We start from the raw sequence: 24,125 nt of genomic DNA, 5'->3' as shown, positions 1-24,125 counted from the left end.
TTATTTACAGTTCATGTTTTAGAAACCCTGTAGTTACAATAGTAAGACTGCCTTGCTGGTCAGTCATTTCCTTGTTTCAACTCCAGCTTTTTATTAAGAAAATTTTCAAATATTAAGAAAAGTCAAAATAGGACAGTGATGATCTATGTGCCCACCACTGTAGATTCAACAGTTGTTAACATTTTGTGATATTTTGTTTGTACATACATGCATAGAAACATGCATTTGTGGCCGGGCGCGGTGGTTCATGCCTATAATCCCAGCACCTGGGGAGGCCGAGGTGGGTAAATCACGAGGTCAGGAGTTCAAGACCAGCCTGGCCAAGATGGTGAAACCGCGTCTCTACTAAAACTACAAAAATTAGCAGGTGCAGTGGCAGGCGCCTGTAATCCCAGCTACTCGGGAGGCTGAGGCAGGAGAATCGCTTGAACCCAGGAGGTAGGCTGGGATCGTGCCACTACACTCCCGCCTGGGCAACAGAGTGAGACTCCATCTCAAAAAAAAAGAAATGTGCATTTGTACTTACATATATATACATATCTAAAATATTTGAAAGTAAATTAGATATCTTACCCTAAATACTTAAGCATGTATCTTTTAAAAAATAACATTCTACATATTCAAACATTATGATATCTAAGAACATTAACTATAATTCTCTAATATCTAGTACTCATGATCAAAATCCAGAATTGTTCCCAAAATGTGTTTTATGCCATTTTTGTCAAATCAGCATTTAATCAATGCTGTATTTGTGGTTGGGTTCAGGGAGGTGGCAAAACATAGAGTAGAATATTAAAATTGCTTTCTCTCAGTAAAACAGAGCTTGCAGTGAGTCTGACCTAGAAGATCAAAGAAAACTTTTTTCCATTAAAGCTTTCTTTCCACCTTCCAAAGGAGAAAGTATGTTGTCTTAATCCTGTAACAGAAATTTAATGTAGAGTGCCTTTGTAGTCTTCCTTTGACCAATTAAACTGTGTTCTAACATAACTTTCATTGTGTAGTACTTTATATACGTCTTCTAAAAGGGTGATCTAATCAGTTTTCAGATTTCTTTAATCATTTCTTAAATTAGAAAAATCCTTTCTAATCTAATAACCTCATGTACTCACTATTTAGAGCATAATAAGAGAAGACAAACCATTTCTGCCTTCAGAATTTAGTGTGTTAATGTATTTGTCAATGGAAAATGCCAAGAATTTAGCTATTGCTTGTGTATTTGTGCTCTAAACTTTCAACTGTTTATATCAGTCAACCCAAAAGAGTAAATAGGGGAGAGTAGTTAACAATTTGGGGGAAGGATTTATATTGCTGAACCCTTTTTTTCCAGTGTAAGGGAAACCTGGTTTTCTGTTTTTGTGCCCTCTTTTAGTACTTGGCCCCATTTCCTAATCATACCCTTTGTTTTCACTCTTTTATTTCTACTTTTGATTACCCATTTCTCACAGGAAAACTATCCCCATGTACCTTTTATTATTATACCAAGGGCAGCTATTATCTCTCAGATCCTGTTTCTAATCCATGAACAAAATGGAATCAAGACTAGATTAAATGGTATGTGTATACCTTCTAAGTTGAGTAATTCAGAAAATGTAACAGGAGGATACCTGAGGGTTGTAACCACTAAATATTCTTACTTAGAAATGCCATGGAATGGCTATGTTAAACAGTACACAGGTTCCTCTTTCTAGTACTTTTCATTGAAATAAGGTTGTGTATCAGAAAAATGTTTTTTTCTCTCTTTCTACCTTCCCTACTATATTGTGAGCATTTGAATATGAAATTTAACATAATTTATGTAGACTGCCCTTTGCCTACTTTATGGGCATAGTTTTTCTCTTTTTTTTCTTTTTCTTTTTTTTTTTTTTTGAGACAGTCTCACTCTGTCACCCAGGTTGGAGTGCAGTGGCATGATCTCAGCTCACTGCAACCTCCACCGCCTGGGTTCAAGTGATTCTCGTGCCTAAGCCTCTTGAATAGCTGGGATTATAGGCATGCACCACCACGTATGGGTACAGTTTTTTACTCATTAATCATGTTCTTGAGGAATTGCTAATTGCATTAACTGCAGTTTTAGAATAAAATTTATAAAGAACTTTGGACTGAGAAGTGGAAGCTCAGAAGGAATAGGTATGTAGTCTTGGGCTTTTCATTATCTTGCTTGGGAAAAATTACATGTTTTAGTTTATGCATATAATTGATTTGCGATGAGAGATTTATTGAAGTTTATCTCATCATATCTACTCTTTGGGTTACCTGTGCCAGACATTGTTCAACTCCTGGGTTTTTCTTCAAGTTCTTAATTTCTCTTCTGAGTGCTGTTGTCTCTTTTTTGTAGGGTCACTTAATTCATTGCTCTACTTAGAATGAACTGGGAAACCAGCCAGACATCCCAGTTATTTTTTTTTCTCATATATTTCCTTTAGAGGAGTATCTTGAAGGTCTCATTTACAGTTTTATTTCCTTATAGACAGGAGAACTAAGGACAAAAATGAGCCAGTCTCATGAAGACAGTTTGACAAGTGTGGCTTGGAATCCAGATGGGAAGCGCTTTGTGACTGGAGGTCAGCGTGGGCAGTTCTATCAGTGTGTAAGTATTCAATGCCCCCTTCCCAGTGTCTGTTGGTTTAAAAGCAAATGTACTTTTGTTTAAACAATTTCCTTGACTCAGTATCTTATAAAGTATACTCTGTGGGCCAGGCATGGTGGCTCACACCTGTAATCCCAGCACTTTGGGAGGCTGAGGCAGGTGGATCACCTGAGATCAGGAGTTCAAGACCAGTCTGGCCAACATGGTGAAACCCTGTCTCTACTAAAAATACAAAAATTAGCTGGGCATGGTGGTGGGCACCTGTAATCCCAGCTACTTGGGAGGCTGAGGCAGGAGAATTGCTTGAACTCAGGAGGCAGAGATTGCAGTGGGCCAAGATCGCACCATTGCACTCCAGCCTGGGCAACAAGAGTGAAACTCTGTCTCAAAAAAATACATAAATAAAACAAAATATACTCTATGAACACCTACTTTGCCGTCGTCGTAGACAAGCGCTGTCCAGTAGAATTTTCTGGGTCATTTTTTCCTTTCTTTTAAACATTTCAAATGTTTGTACAAAGTATAGACTTTGGTTTTAGTAGAACAAAAAAATGTGTTTTGCTAAACATTTTTGTTTTTATGAGCAAGTTTCTAATTTATAAGAATTGAAAAGATTTTTTAAATTTCTTTTGAGATTTTTGTAAACAAAAAAAAAAATACTGAATTTTATGAGTAGACTCCCTTTAATATTTGAATAATAAAAGTGGTGACAGGTGCTACCAGAGTACTTTTCAATCTTTGTGTCAGCTTCTAATAAGTAGCTGCCCTAATTATTTTGAATTGTTGGAATGATAAAAATAAGTTTTATGGCAAGGTAAACTTTATATCATAAGTATCATTTATATCATAAATCATAGTTTACCTTGCCATAAAACTTTCTCTGTTACTTGCAGTGTAGTCTAGATTCTGTGTCTCATATTACAGACTCACATGGTTCCAGTATGCACGTCCAGATTTTTTTTGTTTCTTTTTAAGAGACAGGGTCTTACTCTCTGCCGCCCATGCTAGAGTACAGTGGTGTGATCATGGCTCACTGCAGCCTCAAACTTCTGGGCTCAAATGATCCTCCCGCCTTGGCCTCCCAATGTGCTGGGATTATAGGCATGAGCTACCACACCCGACCCCAGATCAATTTTTTAAACTAAAACAAGATAATAAATCATTTAATTTGGCTAAAACAGGTTATCAGTTTCTTTTATTAAGCTCGTTTGGAACACATGGATTTTGGTGTTGTATTATCTCAATATGGTTATGAATTGTTCTTAATTCCCTGCGTGCAAGAGGATCATGTATGTTTCTGCTGAGTTTGCTGTCCTATACTGTGTTAAGGCATCAAGATACAGGATTATCTAACTTATAAAATGGGAAGGGTTGGTCCTCTCAGAACTTTGGATATTCAATGAGATAATGACTATAAGAGCTTTGATCTGTAGAGCACATTACAAATTTGGTAAATTTTTGAAAAATGTCATTAACAGATTCCTCCAGTCTGTATGAAGCTATAAAATGTTTTAGAATCTTTTTCCATTTCACAACTCCTAAATATTAGGACAAATTCCAGTATAGTGAATTTTAAAGGAACGTTTAAATTGTTTTTGAATAAAAGTAAGACCTTACTTGGAACTTAGGGACTGTTTCTTTCTTTGTGTTATTTATGCATGGTGAGTTATTGAAGGGAAGATAGAGCTACAAAGTGTCTCTCTGCTTTCCCTTAAGTATGGTTGTAATGAAAGTTGAACTATATTCAAATTTTCATGGTTAAAAACACTTCTAGAACAATTAGGTTGAGATCAGTCTCAGGAAAAAAAAAAAACCTGTTACTAAAAGATATTGTGAAGGGAGTCTTTTGGTTCTTTATTTGCTTTCTGAGTGCTGTTGAGTAATGAAGTTAATAGTAGTTTTTTCTTACTCAGGACTTAGATGGTAATCTCCTTGACTCCTGGGAAGGGGTAAGAGTGCAATGCCTTTGGTGCTTGAGTGATGGGAAGACTGTTCTGGCATCAGATACACACCAGCGAATTCGGGGCTATAACTTCGAGGACCTTACAGATAGGAACATGTAACTATTTTTTGTTTCCATTAAACAACAATTACCTGATTTATATTCAAATGTGTAGTGGAACTTGCCTTTTCACAGTTTTTATGTTTTTCGTTTTGGTTTGCGTGGTAATTTGGATTGAAGGTCACTTGGTACTTAGTAATCAGTAACTCAGATTCTTCTCAATTGAAGTATAGTATGTAATAGTGATTGCAGGCAAAATTGTCATACTTAAGCTAGCACATCTTATGTATTGATAATTTGAATGTCTTGACTGTTAATATGTTGTTTTTGACAAATTATTTTCTGGTTCCAGAGTACAAGAAGATCATCCTATTATGTCTTTTACTATTTCAAAAAATGGCCGATTAGCTTTGTTAAATGTAGCAACTCAGGTATGTTTATTAGTATAATTTTCTGAAAAATTTGGCTTAGTACAAGTTTTATTTTAACTGTTATTTTCAGTGTATTTATATTAACAAAATTTTCTACTTACCCTTAAATTTGATTGCATGTGATTGATCCTTAAATGTGTATAATCAACCGTAAATTTGTCAGAATGTTGGTATTTTGCAAAATAGAAAATGAAGATATTTCATCAGGCAAAGGGATATTTACAGATACTTTTTAAAATTTGTTTGAGTTGAGGCAGAGTAAATATCTGTATTCTCCTTTGCCTGCAGGGAGTTCATTTATGGGACTTGCAAGACAGAGTTTTAGTAAGAAAGTATCAAGGTGTTACACAAGGGTTTTATACAATTCATTCATGTTTTGGAGGCCATAATGAAGACTTCATCGCTAGTGGCAGTGAAGGTAAATTGTGTCCTTATCAGTTTACATATGTTGATATTGAAGTCTGTAAATCTCAATTTATGAAGGCAGTCATGTCTCCAAGAAAATTCAGGGTAGTAAGTTAAAATTCTTTCATTTATCCAATACACGGTTAATTTCTCTCTGTAATGACCTAAGCCCCTGTATTATCACAGATTGTCACATGCTGTCATGTATTACTTTCTCCTTTTCTGTAATGACCTAAGCCCTCCATATTGTCATATATTGTCACGGATCAGCAGTGCTTATTTTGACCATGTAGCAGTGTGTTTGGTGCATGTGTCGAATCAAGATTTAGTTAAATTATTATACTTTCATATGTTGACTTGTATTTTCATGGGACTGATGGTTTTTAAGTGTTGGTAGTATCTGAAAAATCAAGGTTAATTATGATGCTCTACCTGAACTTGGACAGATTTGACTATAGTCAGTTCTTCAGTATTTCTTCAGCGGTCACCAGAGTTATAATTGAGTTTGATAATTCTTAAGATTTTAGGAAAGCTGAAATTATTCTTCCTACTACTACCCTTTTGAATAAACTTGTTCTGTAATCTAAAAGTGTCAGTATTCCAGACAGGAATATGCCTAAAGTCACTCTAATTTAAAGTGTGAATTGTTTAGAAGATGCAAGCACAAATAAGTGAGGCAGTAATAAAATTTAGTGTACTTTTTAAGGCGATAGGAACTTAACTAGTGGCAAATTATTGCAAGTTTTTATTCAACACATTTTTCTTCAATACCCACTGTACATTTCTAGGTACTATAAAAGCAAATTATTTAAGTCACTTTTTTTGGCCGGGCATGATGGCTTACACCTGTAATCTCAACACTCTGGGAGGCCTAGATGGGAGTACTGCTTGAGGCCACGAGTTCCAGACTAACCTGGGCAACATGGCTAGACACTGTCTCTACAAAAAGTAAAAAATATATACTGAATCTGGTTTTATAAGGTAGACCAAGGAATTAGATTATGTTATGTTCCATTTATTGTATAAGATGTTTACTATCCCTATCTTGACAAAAAACTGATCTTGGTAGATAAGAGGATCATAAACTGCACATGAGGTTTGCCTTTAAGAATAAGGCATATTTAAGGACTGGGACAAAGAGAGACATTTAGAGATTTAGATTTTAACATCAAGCATATAAATTCATCTATTCCTTTTCTTTTCTTTTCTTTTCTTTTCTTTTCTTTTGAGTGCAATGGCACGATCTTGATGCAACCTCCACCTCCTGGGCTCAAGCAGTCTTTCCCTCCTCAGCCACTCAAGTAGCCCCAACAAATTTTTGTAGAGATGGGGTTTCACCGCGTTACCCAGGCTGGTCTTGAATTCCTGAGCTCAAGCAGTCTACCTGCCTCAGCCTCCTGAAGTGCTGGGATTACAGGCATGAGCCACCGCGCCCAGCCTGAATTCATCAATTCTTTCTTTCTACCGAAAATCAGCGTCAGATGAGATTGGGAGGAAAGAAGAGTGGTTAGGTAGCAATTGGGAATTTACTTTTTTCCAGGCAGGAAATTTAGTTTTTTCCACTACTTCTAGATTCTCTATTGGCTTTTTGTTTTGTTTTGTCTGTCTGTTTTTAATATATCGTGGGAGATCATAGACATTAGTTTCTAATTAAATTTTCCTGTGGTCTAAATATGTTAAGCCTTCTTGCTTTTAAATTCCTCCTGTTTATAAGATGTCTTCTTCCATGGTCTATTCAATCCTGCTTCTGGCAGGTTTTCTTTCTCTTAATTATGCCTGAGAATCCCTTACAGCTCTTTCTATGTACCCTAGAGGTACTTAAAATTATGTATGGCTACCATTATCCCTAGAAAAGCCAAACTTTTTTTAAGCCCAAACTAACTAAGAAACAACGATGAATACTATAATTAAACCACATTATCTTCTGGTTTAGGGCTACAAATTAGACCACTGTCAAGTACAGAGATTAGTCTTCTCATGACTCAAGTGATTTAGAATGGTTTTGAAAATGTTTTGAACATCAATCAGATATAGCGAGTATATTATCTCCCAGGATGACCACAGTAATACATTTGCCATTTATTTGTAAGGAATATATTTCAATGGCCCTCCAAATCCCCAAATATATAAGTGCCAGTATAAAATAGAGCGATTAAGAAACCGTTTCCCAAATAAGTTATACCACTACTCAAGCCTTTTCATTGTGCTGGCAATATGTAGAAAAACTGGACTTTTTTACCTTTGCATAAACAATAGATTTCTCAGATTGATACAGCAAACAGAGCTTGATGATAAAGCCTGTCGTTTTGACCTTGATTACTTCAAACCCGATTTTTCCTGCCTTTCACCAAATGTGCTCCTTGAATATATATTCACAAAAACATTTTCCACCAAATAGAGAAATATTCAATTGCATTCACACTTTAACCCTGTGATCCTTCTCCTTGTGGACCTCTTCAGTTTAGGAAGGAAATGCAGCTAACCTGTCTTTACTTTTTTTTTTTTTTTTTTCCTAATTTCATTTCATGTAATAAAAATTATTTTCAAAAATTATTGAGCAGCAGATACTTCTAAGAAGATAAATTCAGTCTTTTAATTGGTGCCTTTTAGCTTTTGCTTCACACATACACACACAAAAAGTTCAGATACAGTTCCAGCTTTTTGTCTTCATGTCAGAAATTTTGAAGCTAAGGCACATCCTCTAAGGTTTCCTCAACTGGCAGTACACCCACTGACAGTTTGCACATTGGCCACATACTTAACTGATATATCATTAAGTTATACACCTTTCTAATTTGCCCTGGGATTCTGCCCTCTGTTCAAGAACCATCACCTGTACTTAATCTCGTCACAGTAGTAAATGGTGTTTATTCCAAACACCTTTCCACATACAAATATATTTAATCCTTATAACAACATGATATGAGGTTAGTATCCCCATTTACAGGTGAAGGGTTGTAAAGAGTAATTTGCCCAAAGTTGCTCAGCTAGTCAGTGTTGGAGGAAGGATACAATGTTGAGTAGTCTGATTCCAGAGCCCATACTCTCAACCAATACTCTCTATACTATGTGGCTAGTTTTTTGAAGATACATTTATACAAAAAAAGCTGTAGCGGATTTTGATTGTTGTGGTCACTTCATGAGATTATAGTCTACAAAGCCATATCATGATGCAGATAAGGGACCATTGTCTACTCTCACTAGTAAGCTCTTGAGCAGGGCTGCCTGGATTTGAATCCCAACTTTACCATTTACTAGCTGTTAACCATAAGCAGACCACTTAACCATAACCTATGTTTCAATCACCATTAAGAGGATAAGCAGGCGGGGCGCAGTAGCTCATGCCTGTAATCCCAGCACTTTGGGAGGCTGAGGTGGGCGGATCACGAGGTCGGGAGATGGAGACCATCGTGGCTAAACCCCATCTCTACTAAAAATACAAAAAATTAGCCGGGCATGGTCGCACGCGCCTGTAATCCCAGCTACTCGGGAGGCTGAGGCAGGAGAATCGCTTGAACCCGGGAGGTGGAGGTTGCAGTCAGCCGAGATCTTGCCACTGCGCTCCAGCCTGGGCAACAGAGTGAGACTCCGTCTCAAAAAAAAAAAAAAAAAAAAAGGATAAGCAGAATACCCATTTTATGGGGTAGTGGTGAAGATTAAATAATATGCATTAAGTACTTGATACCTAGTACTTTGTAAGCACCCAATAAATGTTTAACTGTCATCTTCATTTTTGCTTCAGTATTCAATTTGGATACATTGCTTTTCTGTCACTTCCCATTTCCATAGAATTTATCACTATCTCTATCCTGGATTTGTTTATGTTCAAAGGCCTTGATTTATAATTCTTCATTACTCATGTATTGACAGAATATTGCAGATAGTTTTTTTGTGTGTGACTTGATGAGAGCTGATCACCTTTAACAGGAAAAAAGTGTATATTTGATTTAAACGTTTTTTCATAAGGTAACATGTTAAACTATTCATGGTATATTTATTTTCCCTTTAAGTTCTAGTGAAGAGTCCTGTGTGTAGTGAATGATAAATTTAAGATCAGTTAGTTGGTTTTATTAATGTAAAACTTTTTTCTGAATTACTGTATATTCAGATCACAAGGTTTACATCTGGCACAAACGTAGTGAACTGCCAATTGCGGAGCTGACAGGGCACACACGTACAGTAAACTGTGTGAGCTGGAACCCACAGATTCCATCCATGATGGCCAGCGCCTCAGATGATGGCACTGTTAGAATATGGGGACCAGCACCTTTTATAGACCACCAGAATATTGAAGGTAATACCTTTGTATAATGTCACTATGTTTTGTCCAAATGAAACATCGCTCGGCTTATTATGAACTTAAAGCAGTTTTAAGCAAGTTTATTTAAAGTGTGGTATATGATTTCTCTCTTTTACATATTGTACCCTATCTCAGGCCACAGAATGAGTTTAAGTAGTTTAAGAGCCAATAATGTAGTGGTTGTTTTGCGGGGCACAGTGAAAAGAATAAGCTGGAATATGATACCTCATTGACATCCAGTTAGCTATTTAGTAGTTTCACTTTAAAAATGTTACTGAAAATCTTGTTTCGTCATGCTACCTAAATGTAATATTGTAGGAAGAATTTTATACACATGAAACTAACCATACACAATATTAACAACTTTAGATATTAAATATCTTGATTATAGATTTTACTCTTTAAAAAAAAGTAAACGTCTGTTTGCACCATGCATCATACTAACATGAGTTGTGTTTAATGGATAGGGAAAGAGAAGAGAGAACTAAAATTGATCATGTACCTGTGTGCCAAGCAGCATGCTAATCCCTTTACATATACTGTCTTGCATAAAGTCTTCATAGTCCTATAAGGGAAGTATTTTTATCTTTATTTTTAGAGGTAAGGAAACTGCAGCATGGCAAAACTAATTCACTTGTTGAGTGCCATCAGGTCTTCAAGTCTAAGTCTGAAAGGTTTTTTCCACCACTTTGAGATACTTGGGGATGAAGAAAGGCCAAAATAGAAGGCTAACAGTTAAAGCCAAAAACTTAATCGAACATGATATATCAGTACTACAGCAAAGAGATAATGAGAAACTTCATGTAAATGACTCTCTCTTAAATAGAGCACGTAAAATGTTTGGTTTGCTTAGAAGGAAGCAGTTTATATATAAGCAGATTTTTTGTTAAGCATGTCCCACCTAAATTTTTTTTTTTTTTTAAGTGAGAAAGATGACTAATTGCTCTCAGTTAAGTGATTCTCTGTGGAGGAGGGTTATCGGAGTAGCATGTATGGTTTGAAAAAGTATATTCCCTACACTTTTATCTTTGTGGTACAGACTATAGAAGGCTTGGCCACATCTTACTGGCGGGTAAGGATATGCAGTCAGAGATCAGAATACAAAACACGAAGAGCACACTAGTCAAAAAGTTTGAGAACTACTGTTCATTTGCCCAGAACCTTGAAGGGTCTTTTTGTATTTATAGATCACTACCTGACATTCTAACATTCCTCTAGGAAATCAACTAAGACCAGAAATCTTTACCTTCTTGTGTTGTCCTGTTTGGGTTTCAACCAAAGGCCTACAAACCCAGTCTTTATAGATCTGCAACTGTGATTCAATCTGTGCTTTTCTCATTTTATTAGTCATTTGGGAGTTATTTCTTCAAATAAACATACTTCGTTTAAAGAAGTAGGAAAATACTAGGTATGTAGTAACAGATTTACCCCAGAAGAGGATATGTTTTCTTTTCTTTTTTTTTTTTGAGACGGAGTCTCATGCTCTCTCCCAGTGTACAGTGGTGCGATCTCGGCTCACTGCAAGTTCCGCCTCCTGGGTTCACGCCATTCTCCTGCCTCAGCCTCCCGAGTAGCTGGGACTACAGGCACCCACCACCACGCCCAGCTAATTTTTTGTATTTTTAGTAGAGACGGGGTTTCACTGTGTTAGCCAGGATGGTCTCGATCTCCTGACCTCGTGATCCACCCGCCTCGGCCTCCCAAAGTGCTGGGATTACAGGCGTGAGCCACCGTGACCAGCCAGAAGAGGATATATTTTATGCCTCCATAGCAATGGAATAAGAGTGTGCTGCTATTTGGTGAATCTGACTAATGTAGATCCTCAGTTTGGTGAGTGAGCCAAATTTTGGCTAATTTGTAGGATCTGGGTCCAGTTCAGCAACTCTCCATTGTGCTTTGGCAACATGGGTATAGCCCTAAAATGATTTTCATTTTCACCTGAAATAGAAAAAACAGTACTTGTATAACCAGATGTTTGGCTATAATGTCCTTTTCACAAGTTATTTTCTGGAGTATTCCCCCTCCACCCCCAAAAACACTTTTTCTAATTAAAGTAATACCTATTTAGAATAGAACTTATGAAAAATATAGATGAGGCTAAAGAAATCAATATTAAAAAATCAAAATACAGCCAGGCATGATGGCTTGCGCCTGTAATCCTAGCTACTTGGAAGGCTGAGGCAGGAGGATCCCTTGAGTCCAGGAGTTTGAGGCTTCAGTGAGCTAACGATCATGCCACTGCACTCCAGCCTAGGTGACAGAATGAGACCCTGTCTCTGAAGGAAACAAAAAAGGAAAAATGTAGCACAGTAAAATACTATTAAGTCATTTAAATAAAAATATTTCACTCAACTCCATTTCAAAAGGGAAAAATTTTAACAGTAGAATTATGGACTGTAAATAAAATAAAATTTTAACAGTAGAATTAAGGTTTTTGTTTTTTTTTTTTTTTTTTTTTTTGGAGACGGAGTTTTGCTCTTGTTGCCCAGGCTGGAGTGCAATGGCGCAATCTTGGCTCACCACAACCTCCGCCTCCTGGGTTCAAGCAATTCTCCTGCCTCAGCCTCCTGAGTAGCTGGGATTACAGGCATGCATCACCATGCCAGGCTAATTTTGTATTTTTAGTTAAGATGGGGTTTTTCCATGTTGGTCAGGCTGGTCTCGAACTCCCGACTTCAGGTGAAGTCGGCCTGTCTTGGCCTCCCAAAGTCCTGGGATTACAGGCATGATATTTTTTTTTGAAGGATGCATAAAATGGAATAGAACGAAGTACCGATGCATGCTACAGTATGAATGGACCTTGAAAACAATATGCTAAGTGAAAGAAGCAGGACACAAGACCACATATTGTGATTCCATTTATATGAAATGGTCTAGAATAGACAGATCTATAGACAACATAGATAACAGTGATTACTTAGGGCTTGGGGAGGTGTTTGACTGCTAATGAATGTTGAAAATGTTCTAAAATTGATTGTTAATGATTGCATAATTCTGTGGGTACACTAAAAACCATTGATTTTACACTTTTCTTTTGTTTTTTTTGTTTTTGTGTTTGTTTCTGTTTTGAGATGGAGTCTCACTCTGTCGCCCAGGCTGAAGTGCAGTGGTGCAATCTCAGCTCACTGCAACCTCCGCCTCCTGGGTTCAAAGTGTACACTTTAAATGGTTGCATTGTATAGAATATGAATTATATCTCAAAGCTGTTATACACCCCCCCAAAAAAATGGAGGATGATACTGTAGAATTTCAAACTGAGCAACCAAAAGGAAAATTAACAACTCCATAGTTATAACACGTTATTCTACCTTAGACTGCCAGATCTTTCTTTCCTCTTTACTATTGTAGCTATCATAAAAATTTATCTATTCTGCTAACTATTTCAAGGTTAATTTTAAAAGTATGAGATTCTGAGGCTAGGCACGGTGGCCAGTGCCTATAATCCCAACATTTTGGGAGGCCAAGGCAGGCGGATTGCTTGAGCTCTGGAGTTCAAGACCAGCCTGGGCAACATGGCGAAACCCTGTCTCAACAAAAAATACAAAAAGTAGCCAGGCATGGTGGCATGTGCCTGTAATCCTGGCTACTCAGGAGGCAGAGGTGGAAAGATCACTTGAGCCAAGGAGGCAGAGGTTGCAGTGAGCCCAAATTACATCACCAGCCTGAGCAGCAGAGTGGGATCCTGTCTCAAAAAAATAAAAGCATGAGATTCTAACATGATTATTCACTTGGGTTTCTTCAGTATTCAAAATCATGAATTAAGATCATAATATATGGTCTAAGACATGATACAGACATTGTTTTAATGAGTATGATGAAAGTATCAAGAATTTGCTTTGATTTTTTAATGTTAGTATAATTTTGTAATGTCATAATGCTAATTTTGAAACTTTCTAACTGGTAATTTTTTTCTCTCCTTCCCCTCTTCCTCCCCCCGCCCCCCCCCCCCCCCATCCCCCATACATTTCATCTTGTCTTCATTCAGAGGAATGCAGTAGCATGGATAGTTGATGGTGAATTTGGAGCAGACGACTTCTGTTTAACTTAAAATTAGTCGTATTTTAATGGCTTGGGATTTGGTGCAAACAAACATGATTGATAGCTGGACAGACATGCTCGTCATGAAAAAAGAACCATTTCTGAAGCCCGATTGGGGCCAAACATTTACACCTTGCTTCATAGTAACCAGTTGAGATGAAGCACGTCGTTAGAACGTTGTTGGACACCATGTTGAATTATCCCCCCATCGGTTGTGAAGAACTGTGCTACATTCAGGCTTACCCATTGAACTCAGTATATATATTTTTTTCCTTCCTGTCTTTTGTCTGGCAGGATACCATTCTTGTTGCTCTTCTGTGTAATGAAGTTTAAATGCTTGTTTGGAAAACTTTATTTAACAGTTTAGAAGGCTTGATAGAAAGAGTGCATTAGTCTGAAGAGTATACATTGGATAGGAAAGAATTTCCTTCTTTTGTTTCTCCAAATCTTTCCGCCTTATTTAGCTTGAGATCTTTGCAGCTTGGTTCATGGATTCTAGCCTTGCCCGTTGCGCAGTATATATACTGATCCAGATGATAAACCAGTGAACTATGTCAAAAGCACTCTCAATATTACATTTGACAAAAAGTTTTGTACTTTTCACATAGCTTGTTGCCCCGTAAAAGGGTTAACAGCACAATTTTTTAAAAATAAATTAAGAAGTATTTATAGGATTAAAGTGACTTCATTTGTATACATTTGGAATCTAAACCAGCTTAAAAACAGTTTCCTCAATGACTTAGATACACAGTATAACTGATGCTCTTCTGGAATACCACATGAGACATGGTCAGAAACAGTGCTTGGAAGGACATTACACAGGAAATTCAGAGTAATGCTTTGAAGATTTCCCCCCTTTTGTTTTATTCCTGAAGGAACATCAGTACCCGATCTTGAAGAAATTCAAGATTCAAAAAGAATTTTAAATACACCAACATGAGACATCAGTAGTCAGTTGGTTTTCAGTAAAGCTTGTTCCAAGTTGTTCTCAACTTAGGAAGTAATTTTGGTGTGATCTAGCAAAAGAGTAGAAATCAGTGATACAACCACTTTGGAAGTTTATAGTATAATTGAAATTATTAGAAGAATTCAGCAGGTTACAGACATACTTAAACTGGGATTAAAACCTCATAGTCATTCTTCTTAATTGCCCTTAATATTTTGACATATAGGGATACGTAAATTTAAAGAATATTTTTTCTCAGTTTTTTCAGATATTGCCATACTGAACCTCATTCTAAACTGGTGCTGTGGATAGTCTTTCCCTCTCCCCTCCTGTTTTAGTTTAAGGAAAGGTTTCCTTCATGGAAAAGCACTTTTAATTTTGAGAATTTCACATTTAAAATAAGCCAAAAGCCTGATGTTCACATTGTGCTTTTAAACTCCGTAACAGCTGAATACAACATAACATAGTCTCCCTTGAAATACCCTCCCTTTTTCAGTAGAGGATAAATAGGGTGACTCCAGCTGTTGGAATGAGAATGGGGATACCCCCAAAATAAGATTCTGGTGAAGAAAAAGTCTCGTACTAAGTTCCCCTTTAGGCGTAGCCAAGTCTATAATATAATTATGATCATGAATAGACTCCAGAATCCACAAAGAGAAGAGGGCTTGGATGTCAAAAATTCTTCCATTGTGGGGTAGGTGGTTGGGGATGGGAGAAAGGGAAAAGTCAGGGAAGGGGAGAAGAAAGAAAAACACATTTGGCCTTAAAATAGCATGCATTCTCCCAGAAGCCCATAGTAAAGAAAATGACAGATCGTGGTCAGCAGACTCTTATCAAATTGGTATGTAAAAGATTTCTTCAAGCTCCATTTTGCAGAGACCACCACTTAGAGAATCAAAAAATTCCTGTTTTGATACTTCTAAGTTAAAATATATGTTACAGTTTATCTGGTACTTCATTTTTCTTAACTAAAATTACTTTTTACTTTAAGCTTGAATAAAAATCTTCATTGGTAACTGTATGTAATTAAGTGGCAACTTCTCTTTACCTCAGTATAGTTAAAAACCATTCATATTTTAAGTGATTCATGTATACCCTGAAGCCGTTAATACACCCCAGTCTCTATGGTAACATCACTAAATGTGGGCATAGAAACTCCACAGCTGTTTACAAATTTGGTTACAGTGTGCTATGGTGCATTTGTAACACTCAGATTTGTGCCCATTCAGGGGCAATTTGGCACTCAGATTCTACTCTACTTCACCTAACCACCCCTAGATCTGAGTTTTCAGAGTGCTTCTGAAGTACAGTTTAAAAACACTTTTTAAAAAGTGGAGTAAAAGTGAGGCACATTTTACAAGAACATAACTCCTATTAAAACGGAGTAACAACTATGCAAAGGTTTCTATAGCAGCTAGGTGAGTTTGTTTTCCGGGTCTGTCTTAACTGGCAGCTTCCTGTACATACTGGTACTTTGCTGTGCCAATTTGCTGTAAACGTCTGTTTCATACATTTGCCATGCAGTGACTGTGCTAGAAAGGTGAAATAAATGGTAAAGAAGCCTAGGATTTTATGGTATAAGAAACTGATCGCAGGATTTTCTGATCCATAGCTATTAATTGAAAACTTCTGATAGTGCTGTACGCTCTATAGTAGGCTTAAGAGTGAGTCTTATACTATGAAGCCAGCCACAAGATACTAACAAATGTATAAATTGAAAAGTACCAATACTTTTTGCACATAGATCAAAATAGACTGGAGAATTTGGGCTCCAAAAATCAGGTTAGTAGGCTCATTTCCATGTGCTTAAAAATGTTTTTGTTGTTATGCATTGATTAAGGGCTAGAGCAAATATAAAATTAAATGTCTTTTTCCTCCAAATAATTGGTTATTAATGGTAAAATGTTGGACTTGGGGATTACTGAGATTAGTATGTGGGTAGTAAAGAATTGGAGTGGGAGTTAGTGGGGAGGGATGACAAAGCTTCAGCTTTGGTTTTTGTATTTTTTTAGTCTTCATAACAGCTACATTTCTGTTGCTCTTATTGGCCAGATAAATGTGTTATATTAAACCAGGTAAGTATTTTAAACAGAGAACATTTTATTTGCATATATCCCTACAAATTGGCCCATTTTATTGGGTGGGGGGATAAAAAAGGGATTCCCTAACTTTAAATAATCAGAATATCCTGCAATTGAAAGGAGAAAAAAATCCAATTTTGTCAGTATTTTCTTAGTCTGAAAAAAACAGCAGTAGTAATGTGGTGAATGTTATTATTAGGAGTGTTCTGCCTCTAGAGTGGCATATTCCATGACATTAATAGAAAATCCTTCTTTCCCACCCCTCCCCATCTTGACATTTTCTTTTTTAGGATGTTGGTTCCTGCAAACAAGAACTGACCCTATCACCTCTGCCTCACAGTGGGTAAATATATCATACATCTCTTGAAAGGGAAAATATCCATGTCAGTTTCTTTCACAGTAGAAGAATGGCTGCTTTTGAATGGGGAGGAAAGAAGATATTTTTCTTAGTATCCTTTTTGTCCCATCTCTAAAATGTATAAATATTTTGATTTGGTTTTACTTTAATTTCTCATTCATAATTTAGCAACTGTCCTTTTGGGTTGCCCTCCAACACATTACTTCCATTTCAGAAACCATATCTGATTTAATATAAACTGCTAACTTAAGAAGAGGTGAATTTGCATTTACACTTAGACACTTTCTAAAAACAGGGTGAACTTAATTGAAATTTTTCAGTGTTGTTAAGCTATTGTTATAGTAGCTGCCCTATAGTTACAAAAATAAAAACTATAAAAACCCATCCCCTATCTACTTAATCCAGATAGCCTGGATTTAACAAAACTAATAGTATAAAAATGTGTGTGTGTGTTGTGTGTGTGTGAGAGAGAGAGAGTACTTGATTCATTAAAAAGTCCTGGAAACAGCTGTTCTAGGATCTTGTCATTTTTACTAAAAGTCTCGTGCACATGTGAAGTGCCCTCTGAGTTTAAGGTTTGGTTAATACTGGTATATTTTTATAAGATTGAAATTGTGTCCCCATCTTTAACTTAAACATTTTCATTATCAGGGTCAATGTGCTAGAACTGAATTGTAACATTTTTAGGCACAGATGGAAAAAAATGTTATTGGCTCCTTGAAAATGTGTGTGTGTGGCGAGGGGAATAGATCCACAAAAGCATGTATGTACTTACAAACCAAGCTGTAGAGATCAAGAAAAGAACTTAAGTGTTGATCTCAAGATTTCTAAATTGTCAAGATTTACATGGCATTGTGGTGGAACTAGTTAACACTTAGAGCTTTTGGTATGTAATAACTATTTGCTATGGACTGATTAAATGTTTCAAAAGATTGTGTTCTTCAATTTTGGTGGGTTTTGATTTTTGTTTTTTTAACTGCCTCTCAGATTATATTTACTTAGTTTAAATTTCTTTGCTTTATTCATTAAAGTATAAAAACTTCAGGTCTCTGATATTTATTTTCACTTGTTTACTAATTATTTACAAAACACCCTTTGTTGACTTTTATTTTATAAATGTGTAATGTATTAAACGTCTTTAAATTTTTGTTCAACTGAAACTACATTAACTTTGATTTGCTTTACTGGGATTTTTTTTAAAGACACTTTTTCCATGTCAGTGCGCAGCACTTAACCAGTCGTTTGTATTCCCTTTCTTTCAATCCAATAAACAGAATGAATACCTAAATAATTCTTGGTGTGTTACATCTCCTAATATCCATTAATCTGAATGTGTAAGTAGTACTCTTTTTGCCTAAAACATTTGCTGATTTTTTATGTATTTTAGAGAGAGTCTCACTGTGTTGTCCAGACTGGACTTGAACTGCTGGGCTCAAACTATCCTCCTGACTCAGCCTCTCAAAAGTGCTGAAATAACAGACACAAACCATCATGCCTGGCTATGATTTGCTGAATTTGCCTTCCATATATGTACCTAGAGTTTGTGAGTGATAGCTAAAGAAGCAGTGGTTAGTCTGTTGGGATCATCTTTTATTTATTTATTTATTTATTTTTGAGACGGAGTCTTGCCCTGTCGCCCAGGCTGGAGTGCAGTCGTGCGATCTCGGCTCACTGCAACCTCTGCCTCCCGGGTTCAAGTGATTCTTCTGCCTCAGCTTCCCGAGTAGCTGGGACTACAGGCGCCCGCCACCACGCCCAGCTAATTGTTGTATTTTTAGTAGAGATGGGGTTTCACCATATTGGCCAGGCTGGTCTCGAATTCCTGACCTCGTGATCCACCTGCCTCGGCCTCCCAAAGTCCTGGGATTACAGACGTGAGCCACCGCGCCTGGCCTGGGATCGTCTTTTTAAGGGCCATTGTGCATTCATGGATAAACTTAGAAAAATTTTAGGAGTATTTGCATTTCAAAGGAATTGCATGCCCTATTTTGTTCAAAAATAAAGTTCAAATGTGAAAAATAAGTATTTGGCAGCCAACTAATGGTGAGTGTAGCTGTGAGAGGTATTGCTTCCATAGCTCACTGCTTAGAAAATCATGGTTTGCAGCTTCCTCTGATTAACAGGAAAGAGAAGGAAGAAGTTTTTCTACTTGTTTTCTTTAAATACAGCTATACCTTAACAGCAGATTTAGCTAATTTAGTCAGTTTATTCATCTACATTTAGAGTTTCATGCCAATTCCCAGGACCAGGTATAGAAATTTTCTCAGTCTTAACAAATCTAAGAGTACAGATTTTTATTTAAAATACAATCTGGCCGGGCACAGTGGCTCACGCCTGTAATCCCAACACTTTGGGAGGCTGAGGCAGACAGATCACCTGAGGTCAGGAGTTCAAGACCAGCCTGACCAACATGGCAAAACCCCGTCTCCACTAAAAATACAAAAATGAGCTGGGTGTGGTGGCCGGCGCCTGTAGTCTCAGCTACTCAAGAGGCTGAGGCAAGAGAATCGCTTGGACCTGGAAGGCGGAGGTTGCAGTGAGCCAAGCTCGCGCCATTGCACTCCAGCCTGAGCGACAGTGCAAGACTCCATCTCAAAAATAATAATAAATAAAATGCAATCTAATTCTCTTCCACTTAAGCAAAGGAAAAACTGGTATTTTATTACATCATTTAATGACTTCTCTTTTCCAAAAAAATCTAAAACTTAAGATTCAACAAACAGAAGTATTCCCCTCATCATATCACATCGTTCAAGAATCTTTGTTGTTGGTTTTGTGGCAGTAGGCTCTTCTCCCTCAAACTTGATTAGCCTACTTAAATGAGCTTGCTATATATGAAACATTCTAGTCATGTACTTAAAGTTATTAAATCAGCATGTAATTATAGCTAATGTGGGAATCAAAAGGACAAATAGCAAATTTTCAATCAAGTTTATTTTGTTGTGTTTTGTTTCTTGTTCTCAGATGAGACAAGTTTTAACTTCCCTTTCTGATGTAAGGAGTAGTGGCTTCCTTGGTCATGATATTAAAGTTGGTGCAACTTGATGTACATTCGTCCTTCCTATATGATTTAAGACTTTAGAATTCTTTCATACGCTCAGGAAAGACATTTAAGACAATTAGCCATGGTGATAGAACAGATCTGGAATAAAAGTGATTTCACTGCAACTTTAGCTTATTTTTAAAACCATAAGAAAATGCCTGTGTGGCTTTTTTCCCTACTGTTTTGAATATAAGAAATAGAGCTACACATTGGATTGGAAATTGTATTCCAGGTAGTTTCCAAATGTTGAATAATTTTCCCTCATCCCCCATAGCTGAAGAATATCAGTTTGTGTCCTAAGCATTCAGAAAAGGGATCCCTGGTTTTATTAACATCAACAAAACTTTTTAAAAATCTTTTTTAAAGAACAGGCAGATGCACTTCTGATAGGAAACAAAATATATTTTGGATCTATATGCTATATTCTGCAAAAGAAAATAAACTTTAGATGAACATGCCTGAACCTTTCACAGGTAAGTATGTTTAAGTGGGCTTTTTTGTCCCATTAATGGATTTGCATGAAAAGACCTTTTCAGTAAGTTTCTGTTAACTTGTACACAAACTAAACAACTAACTTGGTTTTCCTTTTTCTTTCTGTTCTTCCTCTTAGTAAAAGTAGACAATTGGAGTGCCTGTTAGATGCCAGGCACTAAGCTAAGCATTTCACATACATTATTTAACTGTCTACTGTAAACAAGTAGTACTGCCCACTGTTTTCCAGGTGATAAGCTTGAAGATATAACCTGTTATTCCAAAGCCTGCAATTTTAACCTCTAAATCCAAATGCATGTGAGAGTCAGTTGGGGGCTTTTCTAAGTTTCAGATTGAGGCACCTTTCAGATCTCAAATCAAAAGGGAGATCTGGAATTTGTGTGTGTGTGTGAACACTCCAGGTAATTTTAAGTTTTTTTATGTAGAGACGGGGGGGGGGGGGGGGGCGTCTCACTTTGTTGCCAAGGCTGGTCTCGAACTCCTGGCCTTATGCAGTCCTCCCACCTTGGCCTCCCAAAGTGCTGGGATTATAGGTGTGAGTCACTGCTCAAGACAAGGTAATTTTATGCTGTCAGCCTGGTACCAATTCATTTGTTGGTGTTTGAAAACCACAAGACCATAATGCTATGTTACATCAGTGAAAAGAACAAAAAGCAGGAGCAAGAAGGGCATTCGGAGGAACTAACCACATTAATTTTACACATACACCTATTTGGTTATTGAGCAACAAGTATTCATTTGGGTGCTTACTGTAGGCCAGTCACTATGAGTGTGAGCCATTCATATGTATTCTCATTTAAATATCAAAGTAGCTTTGTGGGGCAGATATGCTAATTCTCATTTTACAAATGAGGGAAATAGGCTTTAAAAGGTATATGTATGAAGGAGCTGGGACTCAAACCTAGGTGCCTCTGAGCTCATGTTTTTAGTCACTACACCATATAGTATTTCTTTGGTGTCTATAGATGGCCACTTACCTTGGAAAAATTGACTGTTAAAACTTGTCAAAGATAGATGAAAAGTTTAAGGCCCCACTTTGATTCTAGTGAACTGCTTAACTGACAGAAGGAAATGACACTTGAAATTCAGGAGACTCCTTCATATTGATTGCTTCGGGGTTTTTTGGTTTTTTTTGTTTTTTAAGTCTCGATCTGTCACCCAGGCTGGAGTGCAGTGGTGGATCTCAGCTCACTGCAACCTCTGCCTCCCAGGTTCAAGCGATTATATCACGTCTCAGCCTCCAAGTAGCTGGGACTAGACACGCACCACCATGTCCGGCTAATTTTTGTTTATTTTTTTTTTATTTTTTTGAGATGGAGTCTCTCTGTGTTGCCCAGGCTGGCCAGATCCAGGTGCGATCTCGGCTCACTGCAACCTCTGCCTCCCAGGTTCAAACAATTCTCCTGCCTCAGCCTCCCAAGTAGCTGGGATTACAGGCACCTGCCATCACGCCTGGCTAATTTTTGTATTTTTAGTAGAGACGGGGTTTCACCATGTTGGTCAGGCTGGTCTGGAACTCCTAACCTTGTGATCCACCCGCCTCGGCCTCCCAAAGTGCTGGGATTACAGGCGCGAGCCACCGTGCCCCATTTTTGTATTTTTAGTAGAGATGAAGTTTCGCCATGTTGGCCAGGGTGGTCTTGAACCCCTGCCCTCAAGTGATCTGCCTGCCTTGGCCTCCTAAAGTGCTGGGATTACAGGCATGAGCCACCGCACCCGGCCTGATTGCTCTAATTGTAAAACAGACTCAAGTTTTATAGAGGGAAACCTCCACAACAAATTTTAATCTTTTTTCAAGAGACAGGGTCTTGCTCTGTTACCCAGGCTAGAGTACAGAGAGGTGATCATAGCTCTCTCTAACCTTGAACTCCTGGGCTCAAGCCATCCCTCCACGTCAGCCTCCCAAGTAGCTAGGACTGTATAGGTGCCTATATCGGCTAATTTTTTTTAAGAGATGGGGTCTCACTATTTTGCCTAGGGGTGTCTCGACCTCCTGGCCTCAAGTGATCCTCCCACCTTGGCTTTCCAAAGTGCTGGGATTACAGGCATGAGCCACTGTGCCTGGCCTAGATACTTAATTCTAAGGAATTGCCAGTTTGTGTGACACTGCTCCTCTAGTCGCATGTGTTTTAAGAACCCTTATCTTACAGAGAAACATACTAAAATATGACAGATGTAACGAGGTCTGGGATTTGCTTCAAAATGGAGGGCAGTGGAGGGCAAAGAAGGTGGTAGGTAATGGATAAAAGAAGAATGACTGTAAGTTTATTTTTTTTCTCTGCTGTTTGAATCAGCAAGTATGACCGTAAGTTGATTATTGTACCTGGTAAAATAGAAAATTACCAACTAACACGGGTAAATCCTATTACTCTGTCCCAGAAAGTTGGCAAATTTATATAAAGCTACCCCAGAGGATTCAACCTGCTCCACAGGTCTCTTTCTGATAGATACCAGTGGCAGTCAAATGTGTTACTTTTAATTAAGCAACACGAGAGGTTCAATTCTCACCCAGTTTGCATCCAACCTGTGAAATAAGATCTAGAAAACAGGAATTAAAGTGTATGTTCAAATAACTCACATTCTAACTAGGTGCTAACGTTTAATGGGAACTGATATAGATGAAACCAAGATTGCTCCATAACGGATGTAGCAAACCAAATATACAGCAGAGGAAGCCACAGGCAAACCACTGAGTTCTCTCTCAGCCTGCTGATTCCGACCACCCACCCACTCGCTCTTCTCCACCCAGCTTCGGAGGGAAGCAATTAAAAATAAAAGCAGCCTTTACCCAAGAACTTATTAAAGAGCACCTGAGCTCAGAACCAAGTTAGCTCAGTGAACAGTCCCTTCAGCATGTCCAGACCATGATTATTGTGATTACTGTAGTGAAGAATGATAACCCGAAAGCTTTGAATGACCTTCAGTCATTAGACTGTATTTAACTGAAGCAAAAAAAAGTTACTACCTTTTCAAAAATTCATGAAAAATATGGCTTAGATCCAAAAGGCTTCATTTACCAAGAATATTTCAATCTTTGCTATACTACATAGTAAAATAGTATATTTGGTTTAAAGTACATAAACTCAGGTGACAAAGATCCAGATATTGTAGAATTTCAAACTTACCTTCTCTATCTTGCTGCCCTTTTCCATATATTAGAACAAGTTTATTTAGATTTTGGGGACAACTAATTATACCTAGTATATAATATTTCTCACTACTTGACAAAGTATTACCTGTTAGCAAAGCTGATTTCTCCAGTCTCAAGTGAACCAATTATAGCCATTTCCTAGCCTAGCATGTCAGAATATTTCATAATGTGACTGTCTTGAAAACAAAGATGGTCAACTTTGATTATGTTGCTCCATTGCTGCTTCTCTGACATAAAGGCCATCAGTTTGACTTCTTGCTGAAAAAGCAATAGAACACCACAATCAGG

At 37.5% G+C, this 24,125-nt stretch overlaps 1 protein-coding gene across 4 annotated transcripts in view; it reads left to right on the top strand.

Moving 5' to 3' along the window:
• The window catches only part of WDR26 (WD repeat domain 26), a 49,665-nt gene extending 31,223 nt beyond the window's left edge, over nt 1–18,442 (top strand). For all 4 annotated transcript variants that reach the window (XM_019030990.4, XM_019030976.4, XM_063708352.1 and 1 more), the window contains exons 9-14: nt 2,471–2,590; nt 4,504–4,649; nt 4,945–5,023; nt 5,312–5,441; nt 9,537–9,722; nt 13,714–18,442. In XM_019030990.4, coding sequence (XP_018886535.1) covers nt 2,471–2,590; nt 4,504–4,649; nt 4,945–5,023; nt 5,312–5,441; nt 9,537–9,722; nt 13,714–13,739 — 687 coding nt within the window. In that variant the 3' untranslated portion in view covers nt 13,740–18,442. The remainder of the gene's footprint in view (nt 1–2,470; nt 2,591–4,503; nt 4,650–4,944; nt 5,024–5,311; nt 5,442–9,536; nt 9,723–13,713) is intronic.
• Nucleotides 18,443–24,125: the final 5,683 nt, after the last annotated feature.

Source organism: Gorilla gorilla, chromosome 1 (genome assembly GCF_029281585.2).
Source record: "Gorilla gorilla gorilla isolate KB3781 chromosome 1, NHGRI_mGorGor1-v2.1_pri, whole genome shotgun sequence".
NCBI classification, from domain to species: domain Eukaryota; kingdom Metazoa; phylum Chordata; class Mammalia; order Primates; family Hominidae; genus Gorilla; species Gorilla gorilla.
Note: the sequence above shows the minus strand (reverse complement) of the source record. Positions and strands in the feature narration are given on the sequence as shown.